The 23,483-nt window shown below is 42.7% G+C and overlaps 1 protein-coding gene across 2 annotated transcripts in view; it reads left to right on the forward strand.

Annotated features, from left to right (window-relative positions):
• FAM13A (family with sequence similarity 13 member A) overlaps positions 1-23,483 on the forward strand; it is a 115,252-nt gene that overhangs the window by 87,597 nt on the left and 4,172 nt on the right. For both annotated transcript variants that reach the window (XM_062493013.1, XM_062493014.1), the window contains 8 exons: positions 4,884-5,034; positions 12,772-12,985; positions 13,328-13,466; positions 14,575-14,656; positions 14,784-15,004; positions 16,347-16,430; positions 20,076-20,171; positions 21,728-21,811. In XM_062493013.1, the coding sequence (XP_062348997.1) occupies positions 4,884-5,034; positions 12,772-12,985; positions 13,328-13,466; positions 14,575-14,656; positions 14,784-15,004; positions 16,347-16,430; positions 20,076-20,171; positions 21,728-21,811 (1,071 nt within the window). The remainder of the gene's footprint in view (positions 1-4,883; positions 5,035-12,771; positions 12,986-13,327; positions 13,467-14,574; positions 14,657-14,783; positions 15,005-16,346; positions 16,431-20,075; positions 20,172-21,727; positions 21,812-23,483) is intronic.

A 23,483-nucleotide genomic window follows, 5' to 3' on the forward strand; every position in this document is an offset into this window, starting at 1 on the left:
TGTATATAGTTTTGTTTTTCACAAGAGAAATGGAGTTAGCGTATACTTTTTCTGTCCCTTACCTCTGCTTTTTATTTGTGTAGTTTAGGGAGCCTCCCAACCTTTGTCTGATATTTGTCTGATAGCTTCTGCTTCCTTCCCTTTGATCCCTCCTTGCCAAAAAGGGAAGGATCACTGAAGTCAGCACTGTGGTTTAAGTAATGTGAAGCTCCTTTATTAATTATGGCAAACAGAATATCTGGCTGCTTATCTGCCAGGGTAATAAGATTAGCTTGTCTCTCTTGATTTCTCTAGAATCATTTGGCCTTTTATTTATCATTTCCTAATGCAGCCTGTTGCTTTTGAACATAGGTGTCTTAGAAAACTGGAGCACCTCCTGCTTCTTTCTAACAGTTGATGGCTGGGATGGATGTCAGGAGGGGAGATGTGATGTTGATGGCAGCAGACACACACAGACACACTTCTTGCACTAGCTTTATGGTGTTTTCAAAGATTGAGATTGGGTGAGGTTGACTCCCTTTGCAATCCCTAGTTCATTTGGGTTTGCTTAAAAAAATTCTAGACAGCCAAGCATTTAAAATACTGGGGAAAGTTCTCTGAGGCACCTCTCCCTCAACTGTGCATCCATTTTAAGTGGGCACAGTAAAGCAGCTGTAGCTACTGCCTGGTTTCTCTGTCTGTCTGGAGTTGAATGAAGGCTGGTAGTAGTTTTAAAGTAGACTCCTCCTGTGTTTCTTATGAAAATATATGCCACTATGCATTTATTGCCTTTGAAAGACTTATTTTCTGGTAGGAATTATTTCCACCTAGCAGGAGAGGTAAAAGGTTGCTAAGAGCTGAGCTCTGATCAGCTGTGTGGTAGCTGGTGAAGTTTGTGGGACCCTGAAATATGTAGCCCCTGCAAAGGGCTGCCTTTGATCACTATTCTGACTGGGCTTACATGGATCTGCTACTTTGCTCGCAGAGGGTCAGTAATCCCTTGCACTTGCTCGTGAGCTGTTGTATTTTCCAGAGCCTAGATTTTGCAACACTTTGTTCCGCACGTACCCACTTGCATGTGGAAAAGCTGTTGTTGCTGACATGCCAAACAATACTCCTATTAAGTTTTTAAATTAGCCTGGTAGAGATACATTTAAATATGAAATCATAACCATAAAATAACTACACTTTAGAAGTTTTAAAGTGTAAAATTTTAACTGCAGAAGAGGATCTTAACCCAGAGATTATGTATTATATAGGAATTACAAGGTCAAGAAAATGTTACATTCCTGCAGAGTTGTTTTACATTCCTTGACCCTTATAAGCCTTTTGCTTAGGGCAGCTTAAAGACATACGTTTCATAACAAACAATTCATTCAGGTTGAGGAAGGGACAGGGTTCTTCTTATTCTTCTCTTTCTCACCCTGCCTCCAGTCTAAAGCTGTTAGGAAAAAGATTTGAAATTTGCCATAGCTACCAGTTGTGCTGGCTTGGGTCTCCATGAGACTGTAAAAATACCTTGAAACACAAGCCTCGAGTGAATTTTCAGTGGTTTTGTAACATCCGTAATCTGCTCTTGGAAGTAGGTACGCTCCAGGATGGAAAACACAGGTTTCTGGTACCCAGGTTTTGATAAGGGAAAGGTATTTAAGATTCATACCAACATGGCAACAAGTGTAGAGGGGCATTGGTGTGGCTGAGGTAGAAGGAAGATGGCAAAATGGATATGTTCTTGCATCAGGTTGTATTCCTAAGATGTGCTTAAGGATACTTCTTGCTTGTGGTTGTAATAGAAGATCACATGTAGAGGAAGCAATCCTTTTATATAGAGTTGATTGGAATCCATATGTAATTGAACAGAATACAAACCCCTGATCAGAATTTAAAAGTCTTTGTGTTGCCATTTATTTCTTGCTGTTTGAGCTACTCTTTGTGCTCAATTTCCATTGGAGCAGGGTGAATGAATGCAGCTGACTTACCCCCAGGCTACTTAGATCTGTAGTTACTGGTGTCTGCAAAGCATGGTGGCAGAAGCAGCATCTAAAAATCAGAATTCAAGTACAAATTTTCTCCTTGGAAGATTTTTGTGGTCATTTATGTAGTATCTGTAGTGAACTGTGACTGCAGCTGTTAACAACATCATCAACTTGTTGCCCCTTTGATTTGTAAGAAATTGTGGTGCATCCATACCTAAAGCAAAGTAGTTCTCCCGTACTTGATTCTTTTCCTAGAGATTGGCAGCTGGTGGCGTCAGGAAATCAAAAAAGAAAATAAGTGATGGGAATGCTGGATTTCCTACCAATCTATGGATGTGGGGCATTAATGCAAAGGAAGTTAAACATCTGCTTTCTTGAGTCTCCTGGGTTTGTACCACCAATGTTCTTCAGAACACCTAATGATTTATTCATTGTATTAGGGCCTACATCAGTGAGCAAGGAAAGGAGAGTAACTGGCTGCAGGCAGGGTACAGGCCTGCTTTTACACACCTTTTAAATATTTCCAGCTATTGAAATGACTTCAAGAGGAAGACATTGATAAGATCTTTCTAATATATGTCTGATGGAAATGTTTACCTATATGGGAAGTACCCTTACATCTGCTACAGGTATCTTTTAAGAGTCTTAATAAGTCAGCAGATTGTACACTCTTTATAGAAAGACATTTATCCCTAATTAGTATCAGTAGTGGTGATGAAATTGTATTCTCAGGTTGCTCCCTTTGAAATTGTTAAAATCAAGGTACATTCCTCTCCTTCACACTTCTTTGTTATTAAAAATAGCACCTGTTTTGAAACTCAGTGTTTTATTTCTTTTCGGTGCCTTAAAATGCCACCTTTAAATACTGTGCTGGCAATTTCCAAGCAGTTTATCAATTGGTACAGCTGGCCACTGATGAGTCTTTGTAAGGTACACAGACTATTTAAATCCTGGCAGGAAATTTGTCAGTGGACCTTAGAGAAATATTTAAGTTCTGGAACTTTAACCTGGAAGCAGCTTAAAAGATACCGAATTAGCATTTTTCCACGTACAACTCTCACAATAAACACATTTGTAATCAGATTTAGTGTCAAGCTGCATGAGTTATTAGTGCTTGGCAAACTGTCACCTAGTGTTTCATTTTGTTACAACGTTTCAAAAAGGCCATTTATTGAAATGAACAGGAAATACACACCTTACACAAATACAATGCAGAACACTCTTTACAAAGAGTGTAATTCTCGATTCATCGACCAGATTTTTAGAACAGTAGAGCAGGCCAGGTTGAAAGGGACCTCAAAAGATCACCTGATCCAACCTTTTGTGGGAAAGGAAGCCTAGATGAGATTATTTAGCACTCTGTTAAATTGCAGGGATTGATGGAATTGAATCCAGATAAAAACGTTTATTCGTATGATTTGTCTACTGGGCAACTTTCTTCCCTCTTCATGAAAGTTACTTGTTTTTCTCTGCTCAAAAAGGAAAAGATGCACCAAACATATCACTAGCTTTCTGCATATGGAAGAAAGTAAATGTGCCTTAGTGGCATGTACTAAGGATATTGAAACATTTGGCTGTGCTTCTGTATTCACAAGGAAAATAGGTCCAGAAATACTGGTTATCTTCTTTTGGTCCATTTTCTTCCCATATCAGAATATGCAGATTGTTTACTAGGTTTTCAAAATACTTGCAGAGGGAAAATCTGCATGCTGACAGCCCACTAGACTGTATTTGAGAGAATTACGCCTAAGCTATTCTCAACAAATCCAAATAGTTTATGTAGTAACGTAATCCTGTATATTCATCTAGCTCTGTGTTTGTTGGTGGGTTTATACATATCACACTGCATGTTTATGTACATGCATTACACTTCCTTTTCCCTACTGCCCTCTGTGAGGCATTACAGCTAATTTATTTTGGAGTGGCAGAAGCGCTCTCATCAGGCTCTGTCACAGACACGCGCACTGTGTGTCTCTGGATTGTGGGAATGGCAGGGATTTCTGCATAAATGCACACGACGTGTGGTATGTGCAGGGGGGAACAGTGCTGAGACAAACAGCACTTGCTTCTAGGTACTGCTAGCTGATGAATCATGTACTTGACAGAATTCTGCTTTGATTTTTTATTCCTGTTACTGGATGCTTGTGTGAATTTTTTGGCGTTTTCCCAGAGTCCACACTGCTTCCAGCTGAGATGCCAAACCCTACTGCCGTTTGGATTTGCGCAACACAGCTTTAATACCCAGAGCTCCTCCATAAATAGTTCTGCTTTCTCCACGCCCAGCTAGAAAACAACCACAGGAAATCGGGGAATGTGCAGCCAGCACAGCTTAGCTGGCACTAATTGATCTGAGCCAGCACAGCCTGCATGAGAGCATTCATGTACGTAGCCTGCACTGCTGGCTGGCTGCGGCTGCTGCCTCAGGAGCTCTGGTGCCTGCTTTTTAGAAGGCACCATATTGCTACAGCCTCACAACAGCAACAGCGTTTTTGTTATTGCTCAAAGGAGTTGCGCTCCTGTAGGAAGTATACGCAGCTGCCCCCCTCCCTCTCCCTTTCTCCCTGCCTCCCTGCTTCCATCCCTCCCATTTCATCCCAATCCACTACTGGAGGCTTTCTCAGCTGCATGCAGTTGTCAGAGCAGGCAGTCTCGGGAACTTGCAGTAGCTTTATAAAGAAGGGAAAATTCAAGGAAGGCAGATGGACGGATGTTTTTATTGGTGTGAGTGAGCAATTAGTACACAGGGGTCACCAAGCAAGGGATTTGGATTTGGAGCTGGAAAGATTAGGGTCTGTTTGGATCTTTTTAGCTGAAGGCATGATCTTACTGCTGCTGTGACTTGCAGGGGTTTTTTTCCCCCCTCTGCATCCTGAAACTTTTTTTTTTTTTTCCTTTCTCTCTCATTTCCTTGGGTGTACGGGAACATAGCTGAATTCAAGTATGAAGATTCAAGAACATCCAAGCATGCCTGAAAACAAATTGCAAAGAAATCAAGATGCTGATGATCAGGAAAACAGCTTTGTATCTGAAGTGCCTCGGCTGGATTTAACATCACTGTGTGATGACAGCAACTGGGAAGGTAGGACTGTGTGATGGCTGGTTGTGTGAGTGAAATGAGAGAGAGAGAAACCTGAGCGGGCTGGGTGTATCTTTATGTGACCGTGTTCTCTTGCTAAAAACAATAGTAAAGCAACTTTGTCCTGAATATAGAACTGAAAGTTTGGAGAAAATGGAAGCAAATACGGAATGGTACTCACTCTAATTGTCACTTAGAGGTGGAAAATTAAGTGTTTTATTCTTGAAGTTACTTTCATGTTCTGTTTAGTACTGTTAAGTCCCTGAGGGTTTCAAGATAGCTTATTTCTTAGTGGCTGATCAATTGGTAATTAAGCTAGACTACCCTACACTCTAAAGCAACTGGGTATTTCACAGTCTAAAAGAACTTTTCTTCAATCACTACTTGTAAATAATGATTCACACCTGAAAAGCAAAGCTGGTAAAAAATGCTGTTATTTTGTCTTGCAAACAACTTTTTTTTGTTTATGTTGTGAAGGAATTCTGATCAGCAGCTTAAGTGGCAGTGTTAAATTGATTGTATGTCATAATAAATTGCTTTAATATTGTGTTTTAGCTCTCCTCTCCAGAGTGCATGCTTGGTTGGCTATACTTGCTTGTTTACGAGTGGGAAACTGGGCAAACTCTGTGGGTGCTATGACCTTAATTTCATTTGAAATTGAGATGAAATGAAGGTGTCCAGCAGTTGTGGGATCAAACCCTTTTCTAGTTACAGAGTATGTGTCTCTGTGTACAAGCCAGAGAGAACTCTGTGTACAAGCCAGAGTTCTTCTGTTAGTTTATGTTTTAGGAGTGAAAGATGGGTTTTGACATGGAAGAAGCAGGAAAACACAAGTGTGGTGTTTTAATAAAGCAAGAGAGGGAAAATGTTCAACTAATTCATTACTCTAAAATAACAGTCTCTGAGGAACACTGAGAAGGGAAGTTCTCTGCTCCTGCCTCCACAGCATACGTGACCTAGTATATTTTGCCTTTCCCTCTAGGAGGTGACTAGTTATGACACTTCAGGTGTGAGTAAAGAAAACCTGCAGCCATGGCTGCCTTTGATTCAGCCAGGCAAGCAGTCACTGTGCACAGGAGGGTATTTTTCCATTTGCATGCTAGGTGGGGATTCCCTGGGTGGAATCACCACACATTCAGCAGGGCTGATCAAAGCGCCACGGAAGGCTCCCAGGCAGCCCTGGCTGCTGGATGTTTACTGAGGGGCCAATTAGCAGAGCCCTGCAGGGTCTCAAGCCAGGGTGAGCACGTCTGTGTTCTCAGAGGTGATGTGTGGCTTCAGATGTCCTGTGAACCTTTGGAAATAATGATTTATTTTTTTTTCCTTCCTGCATTACTAATAGGAGTCATATGAATGCATGAAGGGGAGAACACAGCTTCTTTCTGTCTGCCAGAGGCTTCCCCATTGTGTAAAATAAGTTGCTTCTTTGGGGCAACTCCCTGTTAGGAGGCATGCTCTTATGTTTGGATTCTATCTTCCTTGCTCTGCAAATATGAGACAGGATTATGGGCACATGTGACAGTGCTTCTCTCTGATTGCTCCTTCCTCCCTTCTGTTCACATGTATTTCACAGGAGGAGGAGGTGGGCAGTTGCAAAAGAATCAGCTGTCTGGGGTGAGAGAGACATCATCTTCTGAAATGCGTGCCTTCCAGAATCACCATTTTGTTGGTGTGGGTGAACAGCAGCAAAATGGTGTCTTCTGCGTCTCAGCAAGGAGAGACTGGGTCTTTCCTAGCTGTGGATGTGGAATCAAGCTTGCAGCAGCCAGGAAGAGAAATATCTTAACACCGACTCTCAGACTGCTTCTGTAGCTAACAACAGAGTCTCTTGTAGAGACTGGCTTTGCAGGGCAGGATTGTGCCACCCATCCCCACCTCTAGCAACCAGAACATCCTCCCTTTCCCTTCCAGCGAACCCAAGTCACTCAAACCTTCACACATCTCTGCAAGATCCATGCCACAGCTCTGGTTGCATCCCCAATGAAAAAGAGAAAGGACTGTGCCTTCAAATGCCCTAACACTGCACTGTTTATTGCTTTGCTCTAGCAAATTTGGTAGGTCCGTCTCTTTGGAAATTACCCATTCTTTCAGGACGTAGTTGAGCTAAAGTTTGGGGTCATGGTCCTCCATATCATACTGTAGGAAATACAGACCATCTAGTGACCAGAGCAACTGCTGGGACCTTCTCAGGTGACGGGTGAGAACAATTGCAGGTTGAGGACTTGCCTTCAGCTGTAGGTGTCACTCCCTGCAGTCAAATGTTAGGGAAGAGCCTTCAACAATGGGCACAAAATTACACAAGACAACCTTGTGCATTGACTAGCTTTTATTTGTCACTCAGGCAGGCTCTCCATCATTTAAAAAGCAGAGCTGCCTTAAAATCCCTCATTCAGGGACACAGAACTAGGATAACTGCTGCCAGGTGAGCTGGCAGGGCCCTGTGCCTTTCATGTTACACTAGAAGTAATTTCTACCAGATTTTTTTCCCCCCTAACTTTCACCTCATATTCAAATCTATACACGGGGAGAGATTTGCTGTACTTCTCCAGGCTCTGTTCCCTTTACCTAAAGCTGAGCACAGAGAGGACAGAGACATTTTTCTCCTTGCTCCCTGCAATGCATAGCCTCACACTTCGCCATGTGCCTGCCTTCTGCATCCCACTCACCTGCTAAGTATAGAGGCTTGTGTAGGAATCATCAGGCTATTGACGCAGCACTCAGGGCATGAGCAGTGCTCCAGCAAAATTCAAGTGCTGAACTCCTTGCCTCAGTGCATTCCCCGTGGTCCCAGGAGTATTTTCCCAGTGTGAATTTGGCAGGTGTGGATCAGGGAGTTTTACTGCCCTGGATGTGGACCGAGCTGTCCCTGTGAACTGGAATGTCATGTCTGACTGCTGGGTTTGCCTGCTAAGCTGGTCAGTGAGTGCCACCTGAGATGGCTTTGGGAGTAGGCATGTTCAGAGCTGCTTCCACAGCTAAGGTTTCTAATTGTTGTGGATTACGTTTGAGTCGGGTGCAGTGACTGAGAACAGAGTGTTCTCTCACAGGCCAGCACTGTTGTGCAGATTTCTCACCAAATGTTTCTAATTCAAGCCCAGAACTTGCTATTCTGTCCTCAAGGAAAATCTGGAAGTACAGAGCCCACATAGCAGTGGCTGGGCCCTGTCAGCAGATTGGGCTGAGCAGGCAGTTCAGTAAATCAATATGATGTGTGATTGCTGCTGATGTCACCCGATTACTGACACTTTAGAAAAGTTCTGTAGCTGAGATTTCAAGCAGAGTTTGCAGTAACAAGTGCCTATGAAACAATCAGCAGGCATTTTTCTTCAAGCTTAAAAATAAAAATGAAAGCAGAAGTTAAAAGCACAATTTGAGTTCACGTATTTCAGCACTTGAGACCCTGAGAGTGAAACTGATGTACAGATAGTTTTGACACTGACTTAATCTATACTTTCCCTTGGGAAAAAACCCAGAGTCGTGCATAAAAATTTGTATAGTGTAGCAGAAGGGATACTGAATTTACTTTCCTTTTTTTCAACTCTGTGGACTTAGATTGATCAGTGTATTTGTGTGTAACTCTCTTAAGCATATGAAATCAAAAGGTGATGAGGCACATTCTATTTTTATTACTAAGTATCGAAAAAAACTGCATTTTTACTGAATAGCATCAAAATATTAAAATTGTATTTTTGATTTTTATGACATGCTATAAACAAAATACAAAGCTTTCTTGCTCGCTGAGAGATGTGTTGTCTCACTAAGTGAAAAGGTGTGGTAGCACTGTATTTGGGCTATTCTTTTGATCTATGTAGGAAGAATGCCTGCTGGTGTATTCAAACAAGGATATTTTCATAGTTATTTATAAGAGGAAGAAAATAGGTTGCTACTGAGCTAGTGAATACTTTAGATGGGGTTTTAAATTACTTTATTCATTTCATTATGAGAGGTCTTTCTGGAGTCTTTCAAGTGGCATTTGATACTAGCACCTCAGGTGTTGTAATGAGTTTAGACTTTTTAATCCCTCCGGACCTACTTCAACTTACAGTAGCTAAGATTTGGCCTTGTTTGTTTGACAGATGGGTGTGGGTAAAAGCAGTGTTAGCAGCATGTATGAGCTATGTGGCTGCAGAGAGGGAAACAGGAGATGTCTGTGGCGTTTTGCTGGCTGCTCCTCAAGTGCTATTTGTGTGTAGACACCCCTCTGCTGGCCCTGCAGCCCTCAGTAACCCTGTGGCAAATATACAGTGTAGTGATAAAAAGAAGTCAGTTTTTGTCAGCAAGATGGCTTGGAGCTCACCAATAATACACCAGTTTGATACCATAAATCTTTCTTCTCGTGTGAAGCGCCTAATGTTTTGGGTTTATTAAAATCTCCATCCCTCTGTGCAGCAGGTTGGCAGAGAGGTTGTACTGCCATAGGCGATGCTCTGTGTGCCTACAGAGCACTGCAGAGCCACACCTGCAGATGTGTGCACACTGCAGATGGCTGACAGCTTTGTTGAAAGATGAGCTGGTTGTGGGATTTTGAGAGGGAGAGCAGCACTTCTGAAGGACTGCAGGCTCACTACCAGCACACAGATCACTGCTTCTGCGCCAGCTTGGAAAAGGCATGCCTGAAAGAAATGCCTGGAGAGTCAGATCGAGGCATGACAATTTTTTTTCACCCTTTCTCTGCAGTGGTACAGGCATGCTAGCGAAATATTCTCCTCTCTTTTTTTTTTTTTTTTTTTCCCTTCCCCATGAAAAGTTGTTGTTCTGGAAAATGGGGGGGGGGGGGAGGGGGGTGGTGCATAGGGAAAGTAGTACATGGAAAGAATGGGGAGATGAATAGAAAACTGAGAGTTTTCCCTGAGCAGGACAGATCTGTTCAGAACAGAAGAGGAGTAAGTGTAACCACTCTGTCAAGTCAGTGGCAAAGAAAAGGTGAAATGTTTACAGTCTCTGTTGAGATTTTTTTTTTTTCTTCAATTAGCGGAAAGGGGAAGTGCTGACAGCATTAATCATGATAGTGGATGCTTTAAAACTGGACTTCATAGCAGATACTTCAAAACCATTCAGTCCAGGAGTTCAGCAACCTTCAGAAAAAGCTCAGTGCTTTGATAGCTGTCTTGGCTAAATGAATAACAAAATACATTATTCATTCTGTTAAGGAGGAATTAATTGATTATGGACTGTCAAAAAAAACCAGCAGCTTACCCTTAGTGGGTTCCTGTGTGTTTGTGTGATGCAGCAATTCCAGTGGTTCCAGCTGAAGGGCCTGGCACCTGGCCAGCAGGAGAGAGAACGCAGTTGGACTGAAGCTGTGGTCCACTTAGTGATCTGATGTAGATAAAATCTTTAATTGTACATATCCAAATATGTTCCTTGATGAATTGCTGTGTTGCTCCCAGGGGTCTGGCCATTTCATGTCTAGTTGAGGTTCTAAATGTGTATGGACAGCAAGGGAAACAAAATTACCCATAGAGTCAGGCCTTCCAGGAGCAAGGTTTAAAGAAAGCTGATTTTCTGTAGCAGCCCTTTCTTCTGTCAAGTCTCAGGTTTGATTTTTCTTTTTAGGACTTCTTTTTTTCTTCTCCTTTTTAACGCTTTTTTCTTTGGAATGGGAGTTTCTGTTTTGGGGGAGTATTTTGAAATCATTAGAAAACAGAAAAGAGACACATCTCAGTCACAGGTTACATAAATTGCTGTCTTTTGGGGTTTGATCAGAGGCTCTTTGAGCCATTGCATTTTCCTGAATGTCGCATGCTATCTGGTTTTAAATCCACCTTGAACAAAGTCACATACATCATGCATGATTAATAAAGGCTTTGTTAGCTGGTGTGGTAGGAGCTTAATTTAGTTACTGATAAATATGCCTGATTTTTTCTAAGTTTATTTCGTCTATGTAAATCTCACTGAGGTGTTATTTAACAATTTCCAAGAGGAAATTCAGTTTGCAGGTGAGAGGCATTCAAGCAATTAGAAGTGAGAAATGTCTAGAAGAATTTCATGCATCATTTAACTCTCATTCCTGCTCGTTAAATATATTAATTTTTTTCCTTTTGTATTACTTTATTTTGCTACAAAAGATCTTGTGAGACCCTTCCTAAAATCACGAGAGATTCATGGAAGTGGATGCAAAATATTTCAGTATTAGAAAATGCCAAGGCTGAACAGAGCTTAGAAAAACTCTTTTTTCAGAAATTACCTGAAGGAGGTTCAGGCTACATAAGCTTTCCAAACCATGGTAAGACAGCTGACATACACTTGAGGCTTGCACACCCCATGGAAGTAGCCCTGTGAGCCAGGCTAGTACGTGCTTCTCTTACCACAACACCTTCAAGGGGCTCTTATGCAAAAAGCTTGTGCAAAAACCTGTCACCCCTTTCAGGGTAGCACATCAGTGTGCATGCAGCACCAGCCTCTAAGCAGAGGCCTGCCATTTGTATCCGTGTGCTAAGGAAGAAGGCAAAAGGAGGAGAGCATCATTTGAAGATGTGAACAAGCAAAACAGCACTGAGCCCATCATTGCTGCATCGGCTCTTGCACTGCCCAGATTGTGCAGAGGGGGAATGTCAAACAGCACAGAGATTCTGCAGGGGAATCCTCATGCAATCCACTCTGAGCTGTGTCAACGTTAACCTTGTTCAGCATAAGGAAACACTGCTTTTTATTAATAAACTGATAACTTCAAAAGCCCCCTCTCTTTGTGAATGAAGAATAGATATTCTAGGCACAGGAAACAATTAATCTGTAGCTCTGCAACTGGTCTGGGAGCTTTCTATAAGGTTTTTATTTTGTTACTTGACTCTAGAACTATTTGTTAGATTTAGAAGTTCAAAGCCTGGCTCTTAGCACCACAGGATTAGACAGTTTAAGTAGAAGCATGCAAATCAGCTTAGTAAACTATCTGAACACAAAATGTTAGACTCCTTATGGCATCTGGAGGGAGCGATCACAAGATTGAGGCAATTGCTTTCCTTGGGCTCTGTTATGCTAATCAGCAGTGCTAAATTGAGTTTCCCTTTCTCACCCACTCCACTACCTCCCTGTATGACATTGCTTTTACTTCTGATGGGTTAGGTTGTCCAGGGGGCTGAAGATTTCCTCACTTTTCTACCATGCTGTAAGCAGCGGGATTTGTGTGAAAGGAAAAAGGGGAAACTCAGCCCATATTACTATAATTGTTATTATGTCAGCTAAGCACCCTGTGGAACAGCTGATAATGTGAGGCACCTTTTGCTTCCAGATTAGAAGAACCTTTGCTTACACCTAAGCTTTGAATTTCCAGTAGCAGGCAACAGGGTCGCATTGGAGTGCTGGGACCTATAGAAGAACCATTAATACAGTGCTTATTTACAGCATTTGTACATCCTGAAACTGAAAAAAATTCCTTCTGGAATCCAATTGCCTTTTCTATATGCCATGTGCCAGTAATGCACTCTGTTCAGCATTTCTTTTTCCTCAAAGGTGCTAGCTGGTAATTGCCTCGTTTGGTGTCAGTCCATGGTAATTCCTCGACAGCTTTTGGGTGGTTTCCTGTTGTACCAAAGAGATGACTTATATATGTGTAGATTACCTGTTGTGGCCAGTCTTTGTAATGCTTTGCACACAGGGCAGATGGGAGTAGTGACCAGAGAATGCCAGGTGAAGAGTCACAGTACAGGACGAGCAGGTCAAGGTTCATTAGAAAGTTACCTGGAGTCTGTCTTATGTATAAAACAAACCTGATAAAACCAGCCTTTGTCTTACTGTTCCCAGAGCCCATCCCTGCTCTCTCCTCATGGCAGCGAGACGGCTTAGACTCAGATGAGGCTCGCCTTTCCCCGCAGGCCGGGCGCTTGATTCGCCAGCTTCTGGATGAGGACAGTGATCCCATGCTGTCCCCTCGCTTCTATGCCTACGGACAGAGCCAGCAGTACCTGGATGATACAGAAGTGCCTCCTTCTCCTCCCAATTCTCATTCCTTCATGAGGTGGGTTGTGATTTGCCGGTGCTGACGCTCACATGCTGCTGCAAAGGGTTTGCACAGTTGCATCAAGCGCCATCTCTTTGGATTGGCTGTGTTGGGTTTCTGGGTTTTACTCACAGGGAACTGATAGTTTAAAAAAAGTTTCTGGGTTTGTGCATTAATATCTAGGGACTTGCAGAAAGAGGCTGTTAGAGCATCTTTTGCTGTCATTGCAGAGTAGCAACATAACATTCTCACTTTTATGGGCCTTGCCTTTATCCACACAAAGTTGAAGTGGCCTTCTCTGCATCAGGATGTACTGTGGCTGTTTGGATAAGCTCTTCCTGCAATCTCTGCTCTTGGTAGGAGACGGAGTTCATCTTTAGGATCTTATGAAGATGACAGAGAAGACCTTACCCCTGCACAACTCACCCGGAGGATTCAGGGGCTGAAGAAAAAGATCAGGAGATTTGAGGACAAATTTGAAGAGGAGAGGAAATACAGAGTGAGTCTCTAGCAGTAAGGCATTTATGTGGAAATGTATGCATTAGCAGCAAAGGGAAGGGACACCAGGGAAGTGGGTCAGGCATACAGGAGGACTCCAGGGAAATATGCCAAGCATACAGAGGGCTTGAAAGCTTTTATAATGAGGAAAGGGGGGAAAAAAAGGCAGAAGACCTGCTGTCCCCCCAGAAATATGTATGTACACCGAGAAAATTACCTTTCCAGCTATTACACAATATCCATGCAGCACAAGAGAGGAACGCTAATGAGCTCCTACGATTTCGACCACTGCTTAAGACAGTGTGTAGGAATAGCTGTGTTCAACTTCTGTTTGTTTCTTTATTTAACTTTAGCATATGAGAAGCACAGTTGCTGATCTCATTTGCATGATGGTAATCCCAGAACACCTGTGCATTGCAGAGGAGAGAGAGGAGCTGCCTTCACTCCTGAGCAAGGAACCACAGTCAAGTGCTGCTGAGCAGCAGCAGTGTACTGGACTCTTAATTGTTCTGACATGCCCTTCTGATGCACAGAAAGCTTTGTAAGGAACTGTAAAGCTTTGCACATGTGCATCTTTGGCTATCTAAATGGCAAATAATTGTACTGGGAAGGTCTTGCCTGCAGTGGGAAAGGCTGAAAACACGCTCAGAGCTTGCTGTAGCCTAGAATTTGGGTTATTTGATGTCTTTGGATGTAAGGCAGCCTTTGATGTGGATACATGTATCGTAACACTTTTCCAGCTGTTCATGCTAGGTTTCCTCTGTTTTAGAGGTACCCTCTTGTTAGGAAACAATAGACACAAGAATTCCGGTGTGCATCCAGCCCTCTGAGTCACTCCTACAATTTAATCATAGGCATGAAATGTTTTGTGTTTTCTAAAAAGAAAATCAATTTCATTATGCCCCTAAGACAGAGTGTTGTGACAGGCAGGAGCAATTAAAGCAAGATCTGAAGTGAGCTTGTCAGTGGTGTGCAGCTGCCAGTCAGAAGCCAGTGCCTGTGCTCTGTGCTGGGTCCAAATACTGTACCCCTTGGTGCCACACATTTGTTTCAGTGAATTGCTCCTGGTGGTTTAATACAGATTCAGCATGGTTTTTCTTTCCTCCCAGCCTTCCCACAGTGACAAAGCAGCCAACCCTGAAGTGCTCAAATGGACAAATGATTTGGCCAAATTCCGAAAGCAGCTGAAAGGTGAGCAGCCACCACTGGTGCACCTTTGGGAGGTAGCTTGACTGCCTCATTTAGATTTGATGTGAGGCAGTAATCCTAACACTGTCACATTTTAAAAATGAAAAATTGCTTATCTTTCCCTGTTCAGAGTCAAAACTAAAGATATCAGAGGAAGACCTTGGCCCTGTTGTGCGTCAGCGCAGCAACACGCTCCCCAAAAGCTTTGGCTCTCAGCTGGAGAAGGAGGAGGACAAGAAGCAAGACCTGTCAGATAAATCTGCCAAACCTGCTGTGGAAGTGACCCTTGACTCCATCCAGAAGAAGCTTCAAGAGAAACGAGCAGAGACAAATCGACCTGAAGACATTAAGGTATAATGTAGACAGGTCAGATTTAGACCTTTAAGTGCAAGTAGGTTACTGGTGCCTGCACAGTCACTTGTGAAAGCATTGTGGTCTTCTACATTTTGTTAAAAAGTCTGCAGCCTTTAGTCTGGGCTTACTCACTTTAGTTCCTTTCCCTCTGCCTTTAGTATCTTGTTTTTTTTCCCAGAGCTCAGTTTCTATGGTACATCATCTTGTGTTCTTTGTCTGACCCTTGTGTATTCCTAGTAATGTTTCTGAATTATTGCAGTTTTCCTGCCCTGTGTTTGGCTATTTCTGTTGTTACATCCAAAGGTTTTTGTCAAATTCTGAGTCTTCCAGTGCTTCTGGAGATTGTGTCATCTTTTTGCTTCTTGTTCACTCCAAAACTGAATGTTATTCTCTCAGGGTGTGTTACTGCTAACCTTCAGAGTTTCACATTGAGCTCCGTTAGCTGCTGTAATCTCTGAGGGTTATTAGCAGGGAGGTGTTCATGTCTGATGCTGTGACCTCCTGAGGTTTGGGCAGTCTTGTAAATAAAGTCCTTGAGTCTTCTGGCATGTAAATTGTGCAGTGCTGTATAAGAGTGAGCAGACAGCATTATCTTTGTTTGCTAGATCTGCAGAAGCAAAACATGCAACGTATGTTTTGACTGTTTTCTGACTGTAGCAAGAATCTACAGCCTGGCCACTTACAGAGGGACAGTGGTAGTATATGGTGCTGTGATAGGGAGAAAAGGCTCGGTGTCAGGCAAATTCTGTGGGGGAATTTTGGCCGACTTTGTTAGAGAAGTCTTCTCTAACTGTCTTCCCTGTTTTTTGGGTTTTTTTGGCTTTGTCCCCTCTTGTCTGCTACAGCTTTTCACTCCGTAGCAGAATTGGCAGAAAGAGACAGTCTGACTACACTTCAGTTCTTGGTAAAGTCTGTTTGTGACAGTCAAAGCAAAGGTGTCAAGCTTTACAAGAGGTACTGGAGTTTGTCTCAGATTTGGAGAAAAAGAAAGGACGTGTTCTGTTGTAGAATTTGCATTTCAGATCTTAACTGAAAAAGATTCACCATCATTGAAAGTTGCATAGTGTTGTTTTTCAAAGCACTGTTACAATCTGTAAATCCACTTTAGGTACATAAAATACCTTCATATGCAAAGTTTGTGTGTGTTTAACCTGCCTGTATTGAGCAGTCTCTTTGCAATGTAGCTGGGAAAAGACAGCTGGAAGGTAGAGATGAATCTTTAAAATGTAATGGTAGTATTACATGACTTTGGTTTATGGCACAGATCAGTATTTTTTGAGTCCAGGAATCTGAATTCTTTTCTTCCTCCCTTTTCCTCTCTCTGTGCCACTTTTCATAGGACATGACACGAGATCAGATAGCAGCTGAAAAAGTGGCTCTTCAAAAAGCTTTGCTGTATTATGAAGGGATTCATGGCAGACCGGTATGTACTGCAGCATTTTTTTTTTTTTTCAAACTACATCTTTCTATGTCTTTGTCTGTGGTAAATGATGCCCCTAATGCCCCTTTGATGTCAAGTCACTAGAACTTCTTGCTCTCCAAACCACACGTGCACCCTCTAATCCACCTCCCTGATCCTTCACTTCCGCAGCTGCTGAGGAGTCTGTTCCAGGCAGGGTGATGTCCTCACACACAGCACTGGGCTGGACAGACACCTGCAGTACAGAGCCTACAGGTTGAGTGGGCATTATTTTGGCATTGTGTTCATGAGGTTTCACAGACATCCAATTTATAGCCCAGTGGACAGTCTGCATAGCAATAGTTCTGCATGGTCCTCCATCCAGTCAGGAAGTTTGCAGTTTTCTGGTATCAGTGATACAAGGTTTTTTGCACATTTGGTCTTAACAAGACCAACTTATTTGTGAAGACAGAGAATTAAGTTTTGTCTCCTGTTGATACCTGCTGTGGCAGAAACACAGTGGCTTCCAGGCCATTTTATGAGTCCCTCCTTCTCTTTCACTGATGACACTGTAATCTTTGTGACCAGCTGTATATGTAAAGTAACTTAATTTCAGAGTGCTGCTAATCCCCTGAGCAGTGGCTTGGGAGCAGCAAATTACTGTTTATGAGTACTTGGTTGGTACAGTTTACTAATCTGTCATTCTGCTGCTGCATGAGATTCCTGATATTTTCCTTTCTATTTATATATTTCTTTATCCATTGTTTTAAAAAGTCTCACTAATTTATTTAAATGCCTTCATGGAGTGCTAATATTGTAAGTCACAACTGTATTAGCAACTAAAAATGGCATAGTTACCTGAGTGGACACGCACATTTCTTCTTGTGTAAAATAGAAAAAGGGCAGTACAAAGGAATCCACTTAACCTTCCCTGTGTTCTCTGTGAGACCAAGTCTTTTTTTGCTGCTCTTACAATTATATAAATCAATGGTTGGCATCTTACTGAAGTGAACTCACTTCAATCTGTTCTAAAAGATAACAAACCCAGAGCCTATCTTGTCAGCATACTTTTATTTCCACCTACCTTTTCCAGTGCTTCGTTTATACAACTGCTTTTTAATTTGTTCTGTGTTTAAGTCAGCTGTCTATACCTAGCAACACTGAACTGCATGGCAGGAAAGACTGATCAGCTTTTGCTGTTCCCAGCTCCTGGCAGTGCAGCAGTGGAAAAGTACTGAGAGCTTGAGGAGAATGTGGATGGTTCAGCCAAGGTTTTTTTTTTTCCTTAAAGATATTTAACTAAACAAGAAAAACAATGGAGCTCAGATTTATTGTGCAGCTGGGTCTTTCTGCACCAGTGATAGATGAACCTGCAGAGGTGGAACTGAACTGTTTTACTTAAGCCAAAAATCTGTCTGCAGAAATTCTTGAGCTGCTCTAACAATGCAAGCAATGGTCTGTTCTCAGCTGCCGCTCTTTTGCCATGTGGAGTGTGCCCCAGAGTTGTGTCAAAGGCTCCATTATTCAAACAGTCTCTTTGCATTTTGATGTTCTCCCAAAATATACTCAGGTTTTACTGGTCTTACTTATGTTTACCTAATGAGACAGTGTGCCCATGTACTAAACATTTACTTTCAGAATATGCTTTCTGTAAAGTTTGCTGGTGTAAATGACCTACAGGGCAGGCTCAGACTCCATACACATAACTTCCAATGCTTATATTCTCTGTGTTGCTCCTCCACACTGATATACAGACACTGAAGGATGTTGTTTAACTTTTCCATTCTTCAACATACCTAAGGACTTTGTACCCATTCCAAGGCTTATGTTTATTTTTCTGTACAGAACAGTACTGTTAATCAGCTTTGAGATGTTGGTAATTGAAGGTTTGGTTCTCAGCCTCAACATAAGCCTCATCATAGTCTTGGGGTTTTTTTAAGTAGCAGACTGTCTGAGCCAGCAGTAGTGCTGTACCTCCTGTTCCACAAACTGCTGATCTTGTAAAACCAGGAATAATATTACATATATATATATATATATACACATATACTTACGTTACTAGAGAAATGTCCAAAGTTGGAGGCAACTTGCTAGCCAGTGCAGTTGAGTGCAGGCACATCAGCACAAAACTCAACACAAAGAGGACTGAGTGAATTGTTTGATGCTGCTCATATCCCTCTAATCCCTGTGAGCTGCTTACTCAATGAACAGGCAGCTTGAGGTTGTCCGGAACTGGAGCCCTGCTGTGCTTTGGGGGTGTGGGACATTCAGCCCCCAGAGTTCAAGACTGCCCATCTGTATGCCCCTTATCAGGCCTGGGGATATTTGCATTGAACCAGGAAAGAAATAAAGATCTTCCTCCTTTTCCTCCCTGCTCATCTGCCCCCAACATAGGGAACATAGGCTTGGTTATCAGGAGGAAGATTCTGGATTATGTACCTCCAGATTCTTAGACTTGATCCCTGCCACCTCACTCCTGGCAATACTTACAGCCTTTCTGTCCCTCACAAACCAAAACCATCTCTTTCTCTGGAGAGAGGATGTAAAAGCTTTAGAAGGATTATGCCAGTGAAAGTCAGCTGCAGACAAAATAAAAGGCAGTTTAAAATTGGCTCCCTGTCTCAAGCTATATTCCCTTTTCTCCTATTGCTGTTGAAGAGACTGCACAAAACTCTCTAGGGGTTGCACTGTTGATGCTGATTTTTATATAGCAGTTCTTCAGGTGCTCTGGTGATTAACAGCAAGTAGAAAGGCATGACATCAGTTAAAGCTTTCTCATAAGAGCTTTATAATCTAAAGTTAGACAAAAGATCTAATGGAAGGACTCTTACAGGATGTGGGTCAGACAGTGATGAATGATGATCAGGTTTTGCTGAGGATTGTGTTTGTTTTCTAATGTGCTGTAAGAAAATACTGAAGAAATAAAACCCAGTTTGAATCTGAAAAGAAACCAGAATTGAACACACTCAAGGAGGAGTGGAGTTAAGGACAGAGCAATATAAGGAACACCTGAGGTGGACATCCCAGTGCTATTCTCTCTTCTCTATGACACACAGCCCTGGCACCTTCATCCTGTCAGAGCATTGCAGTGAATCCTTCCCAGCAAAGCGGCTGTGAGGAGGGATGGAAGCTAAAAAGAGGAAAAACTGCTGGCTTGTACAGGAAATTAGGAGGAATAGCAAAGCCAGAAGAAAGTCAGCTTTTGTGAAATTTGTAGTTTACCATACTCAAGGGAAGTCTCCTGACATTGCAACGTCCAGTCAGTGTAGCTGCTTTCTCTTTTCATGGGTCATGAGCGTGGCTATTGAGGGCCAGCCACAAGAACAAGGATGGGAAAGCTCATCTTGGGCTTAGGGTGGCAGATGTGACTGCAAACATGGAGTGCTGCCTCTGCAGGTCATCTTGTGCTGTGGACATCTGATCCCTAATTGGTCATTTTAACCTCCTGTCTCTTACAGCCCCTTTACAGGACTCCCCACACAGCTTCAGCTGGCACCAGGCATAGACAGTGCAGTGATGGACAGGAGTTTCAGGGCTAATGCTGCTCTCCTGTCACCCCCATACAAGTCTCTTCGTGCCCCTCAGACTGAGGGTGATCACAGGCACATGAGCTCTAGAGTGGAGTATTTGTTGCAGACTTCATGGGTGTCTCCTCCTTTTCCTTTTCAGGTTACCAAAAATGAACGGCAGGTGATGAAGCCGTTGTATGACAGGTATCGCTTGGTCAAACAGATCCTCTCCAGAGCCAACACTATCCCTATTATTGTGAGTAGAGCATTCTTTTGTGGGCCATTTCTTTGGTTTCAAGCTGAGGAAGCAGGAATCACCACACTTTCGCATACAACACAATAACTAAGGCTATGTCCCAGCCTCCCTTATCACTCAGAGATCAAGCAGATGAGTGAATCAGTGACACACTTCATGCTGAAGTTGGACAAAGCTGGTCAAGGGACTTTAGTGCTCACCTGTGAGCCATGGAGCACATCTCACCTTGTATTGTTTCTTCTCTTTCCATTGGGCTGCTGCTGTTATTTCATCCATCCTCTGTTTGGCTACAGCCTCACTTCTTTTTCCATACCAATCCACGCTGAACTGTAGGTCTTCCATGCTGCTTGGTTCCACAGGGTTGTATGTACAGGGTTCCTGTACACAGGAACACAGACTTGAGTAGATCCTACAGGGGTTGCCAGGTGTGTCCTTGGCTGAAAGAAAGGGCCCTCAGTCTTCTAACACTTCATTTGTATTAAAGAGATCCTCTAAGTGGTGGATATCCCTCTTTCAAGGTGGTGTTTTGCCACCAGCAAGGAACCCAATACACCCCTATAGGGAGAAAATTCACTGTCTGTAATTTTAGACAACTTGTATAGCCCAGTTTTTAAAAATTAATTAATCTAAAAAACCCAAACAGAATACTTCAAGCTTGTCTATGGAAAGAGAGTTCTTTTATCGAAGTTCCTGTTTACTCTGTCTGTCATGTATGAATCTTTTTTTTGCTTTTCCTGAGTAGTGCTCATGTCCTGCCTACTTTCTGTAGGCGGCCAGTGAAGTGAATGGGCTGAAACAGTGTTACCCATTTCGGTGTCACTGAGGAGTGGGTTTTTTTCTGCAAATGCTGGGAGGTGTTCTCGTCCTGCATTTAAAACAAATTAAAAAGCTGTTCCTCCTGTCATGTGCAAAATAGTCCCCAGAATGTGTGCTGTGAAGACGGTGCTGGCAGTTGAGGAGGAAGGTGTGTACGTGTACATGGGCAATTTAATGCAAAGCTGTCAAAGACAACCCAGGTCCTGTTAAGACACAAAACTGAAAATCCACAAAGGAGAGATAAGACTGTCTTTTCCTCAGTCTTCTGAGTGAGAACAGTGAGACGTTCATAGAGAGACAGGTTACATTTGAAAGTCCATCTCTACATCAGTAGGTACTTTAGTGGGAAATCAGGCTTCTGGAAAGCAAATCTGGAGAGCCTGGCTGAGCTTACCCTGTAGCTCTGGAGAGCCAGCCAGCTACTCTGTGTGTATGGGCCTCAGGCTGGGGATTATTTTCTTGCAGCCTTTGTCTTGTAGTCACTACCCAGCTAATAATCATCCAAGTTTCTTTTTAAAAACAGATTGGCAATGGTGTCCTTTGCTAAGCAACATCCTGAGAGAAAACAGCCCCAGGTTCAGGGGGTTTGCCAGACCTGTTTTTTCTTCCTTGGGAAGGATATTTCTCCTGGTGGTCCAGCAATGAGCTGAGAGTGAATGTGTGGGTGAGAATGAGCTGAGAGCAGGTGGTGGAGGAGAAAGGGGTTCACAATGTAACATACTTGTTAACACCTGTCACAGGGTTCCCCCTCCAGCAAGCGGAGAAGCCCTTTGCTGCAGCCAATTATCGAGGGCGAAACAGCTTCCTTCTTCAAGGAGATAAAGGTGAAGACCTCCAGCTGCTAACTAATTGCTCAGTTTGCATCAACTTTCCCCTTATTCCAATGAAACAGAATGGTTGATTGATTTTTTTCATCAGTGTTGATTTTTTTTGCAGTGTCCTCCTGAAAAATCAGTAGCTGCTTTAAGCCTCGCCAATTCTGATCAAATTCTTCCCTTGTTGTAGATAAGACTACAGTGTTTCTTTGGCCTTGCATTCTTTTCTGTCCTTTCCCTTCCATCTGCACATAATGTGTTTTATTTTGCTTAAAAAAATAAAAATCACAGTTACCCCTGTACCTTGCTTTTTTCCTTGCTTTCCTCCTTTCTTTTAAAAGACACTAACTTGTTTTGCGATAGTTTCTCTCACTCCCAGGCTCTGTGGCTTGCACACAGCACCGTGGCAGGAATGAGCTCTCACAAAACTAACCCTTGCACGTGGAGCCAGCTGGGGCACTTACTTATTTATCCACTAATTTATCCAGGCTCTTTTTCATCACCTTGTGCAGGGTATTTTTAACTTAATAAGGATGGAAGTAAAGAACAGCTTGGTTCTTCTAGTTGATACTTGGTCAGATTTGGATGGCAGGTTGTTGTGTTTCTTCATGCGCTGCTACGGTGTAGTAATTTGGGGTGGGGAAGATGGCTGTGATACTGAGCCTTCCCCTGAGGAAAGAAGTCCAACAGCAGACCAGGAAACACAGCGTGGAGCTGGGCCCTGGCTTGCTTTCTGTGCCTCTGCAGTGTAACAAGTGAGAGAGGTGCTTCAGCACATTTGGATCATATTTCTGTTATCCAGCCAGAGCTTGGATAAATGTAAATACTGCAGACTTAGAGATCCAAGGTGATTGAGTCCAGTGGATTGTATATTAATGGACTATTCAAGGCACATATTCTTTAATACCAGATTGCAGATTGAAGATGTTAAGCTGCTGTTTGGAAGCTGGTTAATGATCACTGAGCTTCTTAGTATTTTCTAGATAACCACCACTGGATCAAATCTGCAGTACTGGTCTGGTGGGGAGTGTTTTTGTTTGCTTCTGGTTTTTATGTTTTTTAGTGTGTCCTTTTTTTATCCACCTCTGTTTGCACCCAGTGTGAGAACTTAGAGCTGTCAATTATGGTGATCTCTGATGGCCAGCACAGGCTGGTGCTGTGCCAGGGCAGCACCAAACCAGTTCAGCAGTGTCCTGCAGGGAATACAAACCTGGAAGGGTTTCTGGCAGAAGATCAGGGTGACAGCCTTAAGCCTGTTAACATGATGTGCCTATTAACACTTAAATGGGGCTCTGTGAAGCTGCATCTGGCTGCTTTGTACTGAACTACACTCAGAAGTAAAGAGAGGAAATCGGCAAAAGGCCCCAAAACTTAGCTTCTGCATAAGTCCACTATGGGCAGGGAAATATTTGATGGGCCACTGACAATGTCAGTGTTTGTGTGTTTATGGGTGAGTTTCTCTTGAAGCATTTGGTAGAGTTGACTAAAAACTTGAAAGGTGTTTTGAGGTGACCTTACCAAACGTTTTGATAAAGTATCTTGAATGTTGTGTTGAAAAAATAGTTAGGATTCTTGCTTTATGGGAGTGCTGATGATAGGATACTCTGGGGAATTGACATTTGTAACTCTGGATTGCCTCATGATTGCCTAAGAGTCCAAGCAGGTGCATGCTAAATGAAAC

Source organism: Cinclus cinclus, chromosome 5, assembly GCF_963662255.1.
Source record: "Cinclus cinclus chromosome 5, bCinCin1.1, whole genome shotgun sequence".
Taxonomy (NCBI): domain Eukaryota; kingdom Metazoa; phylum Chordata; class Aves; order Passeriformes; family Cinclidae; genus Cinclus; species Cinclus cinclus.